Source organism: Primulina eburnea, chromosome 5 (genome assembly GCF_022965805.1).
Source record: "Primulina eburnea isolate SZY01 chromosome 5, ASM2296580v1, whole genome shotgun sequence".
NCBI lineage: Eukaryota > Viridiplantae > Streptophyta > Magnoliopsida > Lamiales > Gesneriaceae > Primulina > Primulina eburnea.
Genome location: NC_133105.1, coordinates 7,448,356 through 7,458,561, shown reverse-complemented (window position 1 = coordinate 7,458,561; position 10,206 = coordinate 7,448,356). Strand labels below are relative to the sequence as shown.

Sequence of the window (10,206 nt, the reverse complement as noted above, 5' to 3'; positions counted from 1 at the left end):
TTACGACGTACAAGGAAAAACAATCTTGTTCGAGATCGAGTTCAAGGTCCGCTTCAGCGCCCGCTTCAGCTTCCGCTTCAAGTTCTACTACAGCTTCAAGTTGCAACACATCTGCCGACCAATATGAGAAACTAGCTAAACTAATAGATGTCCAGGTAGAGTTAGCACGTGATCAACGGGAGCAATGCTTGAAGGCTGCACAAATATTTGAAGAGATAGAACGACAATTGAAATCTCTTCGTGTTAAAGAAGATTAAAAGTAGTATTTGTATTATTACAATGAATCTTTTTTAATTATTTTGTTTCGTCATGTAAGATTAGTGGATTAATGATTTTGTAAAGCAGCATCTTGTTTTGTTTTGTCATGGGACTCTTAGGCAGCATGGTTTTCGTGAATGTGCTTTGTGTTTTGCTGTTGGGTAATGGAGCATAATGTTGGTTTTCGTGACTCTCATCAAGATTGTGTCTTGTCATGGTATCCTTCTTCAATTTTGTAATGGAGCAAAAAAAATCCATAGCAAACTTCCCCAAGCAGATTTTTGTTTTGAAGTTTCTTGACAACAGTTATGCTAGATCTCATTTACTTATTGTTGGTGACATTGACTCGTCTACGAGATTTTGTGATAGACCAATTCTGCCGCCGATGTCTTCTAGTCGTAAAAAATGACACCACCTCCTTGCATTGATTTCTATTAATCAACGAGTTTTTGGAAAAATGATTTGTGTTTTATGATTACTTATTTGAATTCAAGTTACCATGTCAAAAGAGCACAAGAAAGAATTGAACTCAGAAACAGAGAATGCTTTGTAAAGATGGTCCAGAAAGTGAAGACGCAGACTGATGAACTAGAATTGGATGTTGAATAAAGTCATTATCAGCAAGTGAGGGAAAAATAAGTGGCTGAATACATAGAAAATCAACAGCAAACACTTGGCTGCTTTACAAGATGACTTTAACTACTAATTCTGGACGCTGTTTCCTTTTCGATGCAGCAGACATTTACTTGTAAATGCAACAAACCAGACACTATCTGCAACAAACCAGACACTACTAATTCTGGACGCTGTTTCCACCATTGCTGTGGCAGACCAGAACATAGTATCACAGTGCAAGCAACAAACCAAGAAACATTGATGAAAATTGGGACTATCACAAAAAATGGAAGCGAAGCTGACACCATATCTGTTTTGTGTAGCGTTTAAGCAACAAAAGCACTACCAACACAAAGGGCAAGCACTACCAACACTACCAACACTACCAACAAAAGCACTACCAACACACGACCCTACGGAGTTATCAAGCTATTACAACAGTCCATATCAAGCTATTCAAAATGAGGGTGATTACAACAGTCCATCAGCTTTGTTGTCTTCGGGTTTATCTACCTCTGCATGATATAAGATAGGCATAATAAACAAAACAAATCAATCATTAGCGCACAACCAGAAGACTAATAACAAAGAAAAACCAAGTATAATGCAAGGCAACAGATGCGGAAACTTACAGATAAATCCATGCCACTCAAATTGATTGACTTCAAATTGAGATGTCCATGATGGTGGGACATTAGGATTTTGTAGTTGTTGGGCATGATCTACTTGTTGGCTATTCATGCATTGGGAAGTCTGTGAGCTTTGTCCTTTTCTTTTGCCACATCTTGCATCTCCTCCATCAAAAAATGAGAAAAAGTTATTAAAGATTGAAATAACTATTAACAATTAACAATTAACAAAAAAATTACGACTTACTTGAACTGTCTACTTTTCCTTTTCCTTTTCTTTTCTTACTTTTATCATCCCAATGACGTTGTATGTTTTTATTTGTAATTCCTCTTGACTTGACTTCAGGAGGATTACGTACAACCATTTCATCTACCATGTTTTCTTCCTGAATCCCGTTTTCATCCAACTTAAGTTTTTCGAAGAACTCATCTATTTGTTCTCTCGCACCTTCAACAATTTCTGTCAATTTCTTTCTTGCATCTCCATTAGATTTACATCGCATTGTAAGATTATATGTCGATCTCATAAGTTGGTTTACAAAAACCATCTCAGATTCCTGGCCACTTCCACTTTCTTGCTGACAAAAATCATCCACCAAAACTCTATTTTTTGCATTTTTCATCCAGCGGTTCTTCAAGTAGGGTTTGGGAATATAATTCACATTCATAAAATTGAAGACCATCAAAATGTGTTTGCACAATATTCCCATTGACTCGAATTTCTGACAACTGCAATTTACTTCAGTAGTCTCCTTATTAAATAGCACGTGCCGAACCCTTGAGTTCTCATCATGAGATTTCACTTTAAAATAGAGGATAACCGCACTGAAATCCAAAGGCATCTCAATAAACCGCATATTCAAAGAATTAATAAACTCTAACTCGAATAGCTTGTACACGGTGAGTGTATAAACATCAGCTGCAGAATTCAACATTGGATTGTTTTTCAACATTGTCGGGGCGTTCTTGTGATGACAACGCGTATCTTCGGCCTTCTCTTTCTCTCGCCAACTTTGTTGGATTTTTTCGTAATTAACCACAAAATCATACAATGAAATTGCACTGTTACTTGATCTCTTCAACACAGCATTTGTCACCTCGCTTCTAGAAGTTGCCAATAGCCCGGCACTAAACTTGTGATTGCTAAACGCAGTAGCCCATTTGTATCTCAATGTGTACATACCATTTAACCATTTGTGGCCACTCAGATCGTATTTATCAATCATAGTACTCCATGTGGATTCAAATTCTTCTTCAGATTCACAATGAGTCATGCATTTATTCCACAATCTTTTAAAACTAGAATCACCATTCAAACTACCAAAGTGTGATGGAGCATTTTGGTTTATGTGCCATTGACATAACCGATGGTGTGAATGTGGAAAAATTGTTTCAATTGCATTCATCATTGCTTGGCATTGATCTGTAAAAATTGTTTCAGGTTGTTTCCCATTCATAGAATCAAGAAAAGTTTTGAACAACCATTCAAATGAACTCTCGGTTTCATCTGACATAAATGCCAAGCCAAACAGAACATTTTGTCTGTGCTGATTAATTCCAACGAAAGGAGCACATATCAAATTGTACCGATTTGTGCGATAAGTCGTGTCAACTGATAATATATCACCAAAAAATTCATAATCAACTTCACATCTGGAATCCCTAAGGAAGAAGTTCATGACTCTATTGTCATCATCTAATTGCACATTCCAATAAAATTTTAACTCTTTATTTGACTTGTTTATGAAATGATGAAGTAATGCAGAAGCATCTCCGTTCTCAACTTTCGTTTGTTTTTTTATGCGACCAAGATGATCATATGCATCTTTTCGAATAAAGCTCAAATTATGTGGTCCTTGTGCTTCATTTATCATATAAGAGACAGCATTAGACACTGTTATCCCAGAATTTACCATGGACTCCAAAATAGATTTTTGAGCATATGAAATATTGCGTGATGATCTCAACAAATGTCTTTGATCAACCGCAAGCATTTCATGATTATGTTCCATGACAAATCTACCGACCGTCCATTCTCCACCACGTTGCCTAGTTATTCTGAGCTTCGCTTTACATTTACTTCTACTTGTCGGCTTCAAGTAAACAGGTATTTGCGCATTAGAACGTTTTTCATCTTTACTACCCTCACAAGAACATTCAAACTCTTTAGCTTGAAGTTCGTTAGTGCCAGGAAAGTAGCGTTGATCACCTTTTTTAACACTAAAACCTTTTGCATGACCATAATTACAATATAGTATATAAGCATCTTCAACACTTTTCACCACTTCACCAACAAATAGTTTACTCTCCAATTGATCTACAATAGAATTTGTAGATAGTACCTCAACATCTCTATGTATCACAGATTCCAAATTTGAAACTCCAACCTCTTCAACATTATCTACCACAAAGTTTATAAGAACAAAAAATCAGTTTGGATAGTATTTGGTTATATTATAAAAGGAAATTTATAACTATGGAAAAATATTACAAGAGTCAATATATCTACCATCGCAATTCAGATCCATTCGTCGTGTTTCAGGTCTCGGTTCAGTCAATGGGATGTATGTAGATGTGTAGCAACCACAGATGGACCAGGATCTAATCTTGTGATGAACTCAGGAACAACAACAACAATACTCCAGTAAATTCTATGAGACAATAACAAAAAAAAATATTATTAGTACCAAAGAGCATCGTATGCCAAATAAGAAATATGAGTTAGTTTATCAGTGATTTCGTCCAAATTACAATATAAACTTATAGTTAACATCTAAAACTCTGAAACCAAATAAAATTTACCAAAAACCATCGTAAAGAAATTTTTCCCCAATTTCTATCACTGCAAACAGAAATTCCCAAATATATCACAAAAGTTGAAACTTGAAATTATTGTAATGTACCTAAAAATCACTTCAAAAGCAAACAGAAATTCCAAAATATATCACAAAACACACATTTCCCTTCAACGGGAAATCTACCAACTTAATCCTTGAAAAAGTTTGTATCTTCAACCTAGTGCTCTGGACGATGTACGCCGGTGCTTAGCAGTGCCGCTGGCTTTTTGGTGGAGGTATGGAATGAATTTTAACAATGGAGATGGCAAAACCTGAAAGAAGAGGGAAAATAGCTTTTAGAAATTTTTGACGAGAATTTGAGATGCTCTGTTGAGCTGTTTTCTTTTTTTAAAAAAAAGAAAGAAAGGGTTCAATGTTTAACCATGGTCAAAGAAGGGTCAATTTTTCAAAGTCGATTAGCTGATTTTTTTTTTTAAAAACCAAGTGCCACGTGTCATCGTCCCAATGGGTTAGGGCTGTGCCCTAAGGCCAGCATCGAATTAATGCCGTTTTCCACTATAAAATTTCCTTTTTCGAAATATTACTTTGATTAGAAGCGGTAATCGGTTTCGTTTCTCCTGAATTGAGGTGGGTCAGATCCGAGTGAGTTTTTTAATTTTGTAATCGATGATTGTTGGGGAAAAGAAAAAACACCCATTTCATTTTGATTCTCGATGGTGTAATTTTTTCTAAGAATTGGTTAACCGTCGTATATGTGGTGGGTTTTTCTCCCTTCTGTTTTCTTGATGTTTCCTTTGTTATATCTAAGTTCCTGTGCTGATGTGTTTTTGCGTTGCCATGGATTATGGATTCTTTTTGTTTTGGTTATTTCGGTTCCTTCTCTTTCTCGAATTGCTTCTTTAGCATGTTGGGTATTATATGTTGTTTATGGATCCGTTATTTGGCTGTCGAGTGCACTGATGGATAGTTCTTTTTATCATTTTTCTTATGCTACTATGCTGAATTGTTTGAGCTTGCATAGGGGTATATGGTAACTCCTAATTAGCCATTTGTCCCTCAAATATGTATTTGCAGGGCCAGAATTATGTATATATTTTGAGTTCTTTGAGCTTGGATAGAGGAGTGAAAGATGGAAGTCACATGTTGAAACTTTAAGTTTTGTTCCAAGCAAGCAAAGTTTTTACAGTTGAGAACTCCTCCCAAATACTAAGCCTGTTATTATTTCAGGAATGTGCAGATAGGATCTTCGACATGCATTATTCGGCATAGGCAGTCATAAATTCTTTATTTAGAACAATGCTTCAGCTGGATTTGCGTAGTTTATAGGTTCTTGTATAATGGAGAAAGAAGGCTTTGAAACAAAAAAGGGGATTCTTTTGGATTCTTGTGAGCGTGACAAATCGGATGGTGGGACAGAAAGTAGTGATATAAAGGAATCCTCAATTGTGAATAATCAAACTGCTCTGTCACTGGAGGGCAATAAATCTGAAACGGAGGACCTGAAAAATGTAAGTAGCCATGATGGAGAAGTTTTGAAATTGCAATCAGAGGTTAGTGAAGTGGATGTGCCTCAGGTGCTCAAAGATGGTCTGGAAAAAGAAAGTTTCTCTGAGGTTAGAGAACTGGATGCTCCAACTGATAAAAAAATGGGGGAAGAGACAGTTGATGCTTATGACAAAAATCAATCGAAATTACCGGGTGTAGGTAATTCAGTGGACGTCAGGGAAAAAAGTAGTGACCCGGAGAGTGAAAAGAGATCACATGAATTGAAGGAGGGAGTGCATAGTGATACAGATTCAGATTCGAAGATACTTGAGCAAGGTTTTGATGAGGGAGAAGAGGAACCCATATTCGATGGGACCGAGGTATTCGAAATGGAGGCTGAAAGGAATATGTTTTCACAATCCTTGAACAATGACTCCGAGGGACAGGTTTCTGCTTGGCCTGAAAAAGCTGTGGCACTTACAAACTTTGTCAGGCAAAAGAGTTTAATTGCGGTGTCAACTGTTCTGCGTCGTCTCTCTGGGAAAAGTGATGATGGTCAAGTTGATCCTGATGAATATAATAACTGCAAAAGAGAAAATTCTAGCAAGGAAGACGGAAGTTTTTTGGCAGAAAGTGATGCCCAAGAAGTTTCCAATAAATCTGCTGAGAAATCTGTCTGGAATCCTCTTAACCTTGTCCGAATTTCACGGGATGCTAGTGGAGAAGACAAATCTTTGCAAGTGGAATTCATAGAAGATTTAACACACCCGATTGCAATGAAAGGACGAATCATCTTGTATACAAGGTTACGGTGCCTGGGCTGCAAAGAGACAAGAAGGTATCTGCATGGAAAAAGACTTAGATATGTTGAAATTAATATTGATGTCTACCCCAACAGAAAGCAAGAGCTAGAGAAGATTTCTGGATCTTCTGCTGTTCCCAAAGTGTTCTTCAATGAAGTTCTCATCGGAGGCTTGATGGAGCTGAAAATTTTAGAGGAGTCTGGGAAACTTGATGAGAAGGTTGAATATGTTATCACTGAACCACCACCTTATGAAGCGCCTCTGCCACCACTATCTGGTGAAGATGACTTGTCAAGTAGTGGAGCTATTGACGAGCTAGCTCTGATTGTTCGGAAAATGAAAGGATCCATTTCTATTAAGGATCGGTTTTACAAAATGCGCAGGTTCACTAATTGTTTTATAGGTTCAGAATCTGTAGATTTCTTGTCACAAGATCAATACTTGGAGAGGGAAGATGTAAGTTACATTATGCATTGCTGTCACTTTCATCTAGTTTTCTCTTTAATGTTTCCTAGTCTGTAATTCTAACCATTCACTACCTCCGTGACTCCGTTATTTTCGTCCTTTTATATCAAAGAGAACAACATATTTACATGTTATTATTATTTAAAAAAATTCATATTGCTGTCTTATAATTTTATAAGTGCCTTGGAAGTTTTGAAGGGTTATTTAACTGCATATAATAAATTTAGGGAAATATGTAGCTGTATGTACATGCTTTGGAATTAGAGCTTAAGTTTACTCGCATCTTTTTCTTGTTTCTTGGATTTGGACTTTATAATTTGTTGCATTAGGTTTTTCAGTTGTTTTTAGCGATACATCATGTATTTTGAATATCATGCTAGAGTTAAATTTTGATTCCTTAACAATTTTTGGTTGTCAAGCATAACTTTCACACCTTTAATCTTGTAAAACTTATTATACGTTTCTGTTATATATTCTCAAGTAATTTCTTAATTGATTTTCAAGAAGCCTGAATGGCTAGATTCCTGAAACAATTAAATCCAGTGGTACTACATCAAAGAGCTTCACAGTGGCAGGGGGAAAAACTGGGAGCACAAGCATTATTAGTTTATTATTTTGTGTAATAATGTCTTTGGGTAGCTATCCATTCTTTATTTTTTATAACTGTTTATTGTCGCTTGAAACAGGCTGTTGAATTTGGTCGAAAGCTGGGAAAAAAACTCTTCTTTCGACATGTTACCGAGTGAGTTTCCTGGCATTCTTCTTCTTTGGATTTTACTTGTTTTCTGTCCTTAGTTTTCTCTGCATTTTTTGTAATATAATACTTATGTTCTCACTGATATCTGAACTCTGTTAGTCTTTTCTCATTTTATGGTGATAACACTGTAGTGAGAATACCTTTGAAGATGGAAATCACCTGTATCGGTTCTTGGATGACGACCCATTAGTCTCTCAATGTCAAAATATAACAAGAGGCATCAGTGAAGCGAAGCCCAAAGCCATCACAGAAATTTCATCAAGGCTCAGATTTTTGTTTTATGCAATATTGGAAGCATATGCTTCGGAAGATGGAAATCATCTTGATTACCGAAGCATCCATGGGAGCGAAGAGTTTGCTAGGTTGATAAAAAATTTCAAAATTCTCGCCATGAGATACAGTGAAAAGTCTTCGATGGTTTTGTTTTTTTCTTTATGCATCGAGTTTCTGAGTTAACTCTGCATAAAGCACAATCGTGATCTAGGCTTGGCACTGATTATTATACCCATTTCCAGGTATTTGAGAATAACTGAAGAGCTTCAACGAGTCAAGTTGTCTGATATGACCAGAGAGGAGAAGCTGTCCTTTTTTATTAACCTATACAATATGATGGCCATTCATGCAATACTGGTGTCTGGTCATCCTTCCGGAGCTCTGGAGAGACGAAAATTTTTTGGAGACTTTAAATATGTCATTGGTGGATCAACATATTCGCTTTCAGGCATTTACAATGGCATTTTGCGGGGTAATCAGAGGCCGCCATACAATCTCATTAAACCATTCAGAGTGAACGATAAGCGCTTAAAGGTAGATGCTGGCCACCTCTCAGTGCTACGTATGATATTTTATTGACTTTTGGATCGAACTAAGTATTCTCGTGTTAATTAGCTTCGGGTGACGCTGTAGAATTTGTCCAGAGACCAGGCTACACTATATTGCATACTTTGATTTTTAATCTGACACCAATTAACTTTGGCTTGGGTCAATCCACTAATCTTGCCGCATTTGTCCTATCTGGTTCTATTGTAGCAATGAGAACAAACTTTAATTGTTTCTAAAGTGTAATGAATTTTGACTTCCTCGGAGATAGTATATTATGGTACTTTGTAGAATGTTTAACGGTGACATATTTTATCTTGCTGACTGATTTGACTTATCCAAGGGCGTTTCCCACCTTTTGAAATAACTTTCATGAAAAGGCATCCATAATTGAGTTAATTAGCTATGAAAAATCCATTTGTCTTTTAGCCATATTGTTTCAAGTAATTGTGATTATATGTTAGCCCAAACTTACTAAAGCTATTCTCTTCTCACTCATATTTCAGGTAGCTCTTCCTTACCCAGAGCCTCTTGTTCACTTTGCACTTGTTAGTGGAACACGATCTGGACCAGCCCTTCGATGCTACTCACCTGGAAGTATCGACCAAGAATTGATTGAGTCCGCTCGCAATTTCCTCCGTACTGGGGGGCTATACATCGATTTGATTGCAAACGTTGCATATGTTAGCAAAATACTGAAATGGTAAGCTACCATCTACTCGAATTCTTTTGGTGATTCCTTTCTCCTTCACTTGGGCACTTGTGAATAAGAGAGCCTCTTGCCGGGGCCATTTAATGGATCTGGGGAGGGGTGGAATTCACATATTTTAAATTCTCATGTACAACAAAGTTTATTGTTTGAAGCGGTCCGACACCCAGCTGAATCCATCTAATCTGCCAAACATCTTAAATTCATCTTCAAACTACTTGGTTGATTTTTCAGCGTTATGTATGTTGGTGGTTTTCAGGTATGGTGTAGATTTTGGGAAGAATGAAATGGAGGTGTTGAAGCATGCTGCCAACTATCTTGATGCTACTGACTCTCAGGCATTACTGGATTTGCTCTCAAAATCCCAGCTTAAAGTTATATACCAGCCTTTCGATTGGGGATTAAACCACTAGAATTTTTCCTTGGTCCACAAAATTTTCGAGGGCTGGAACGTAAGTAATTTGTGAAAATTATGTGGGATTCATATATATCGATATATAAATCCGTTCCAATGTTTTTCTTTGAAGGAAAATTGCATTTTTTTTGTCTTTTATGTTTATTTATTTGTGATTTTAGTCTATCATATTATCCAATATCTGTCTTAAATGTTGTATCTTTTGATTTTTTACAATTTTAGTTTTTTCCGATGATTTTAGTTTTTTTCCATCGGGAGTGCGGTCATTTGCCGCATTACGCATTAGGTTTCATATACTTTGTTATGTGGTAAAAAAAAAAAATTCTTGCCTTTTTATGCCATTGGTGAATGCATGGTTTTAAATATGCTTCGAATTATTTTATTAAAATTTAGGATTTTTATTTTAACGATTTCACATTCCGATGATTTAACCATGCTATCCATAAAACTACC

At 36.4% G+C, this 10,206-nt stretch overlaps 2 protein-coding genes across 6 annotated transcripts; one reads left to right on the top strand and one right to left on the bottom strand.

The window, feature by feature from the left end:
* Positions 1-1,738: 1,738 nt before the first annotated feature.
* Positions 1,739-4,030, bottom strand: LOC140831930 (protein FAR1-RELATED SEQUENCE 5-like). The gene is made up of 2 exons (XM_073195638.1): positions 4,012-4,030; positions 1,739-3,903 (listed from the first exon to the last, which is right to left on the bottom strand). Exons 1-2 carry the CDS (start codon positions 4,028-4,030, stop codon positions 1,739-1,741), a joined length of 2,184 nt encoding a protein of 727 aa, XP_073051739.1.
* An 804-nt stretch (positions 4,031-4,834) lies between these two features.
* LOC140832821 (uncharacterized) lies at positions 4,835-9,988 on the top strand. 5 transcript variants are annotated; one of them, XM_073197031.1, is made up of 7 exons: positions 4,835-4,927; positions 5,538-7,044; positions 7,740-7,795; positions 7,942-8,172; positions 8,326-8,617; positions 9,136-9,332; positions 9,598-9,988. In XM_073197031.1, the coding sequence occupies exons 2-7, from the start codon at positions 5,638-5,640 to the stop codon at positions 9,749-9,751; spliced, it is 2,337 nt and encodes a 778-aa protein (XP_073053132.1). In that variant the 5' UTR covers positions 4,835-4,927; positions 5,538-5,637; the 3' UTR covers positions 9,752-9,988. The 5 variants fall into 5 exon arrangements, with proteins under 5 accessions (XP_073053132.1, XP_073053129.1, XP_073053128.1 ...); XM_073197028.1 differs by having other exon boundaries at positions 5,528-7,044; XM_073197027.1 differs by having other exon boundaries at positions 5,375-7,044.
* Positions 9,989-10,206: the final 218 nt, after the last annotated feature.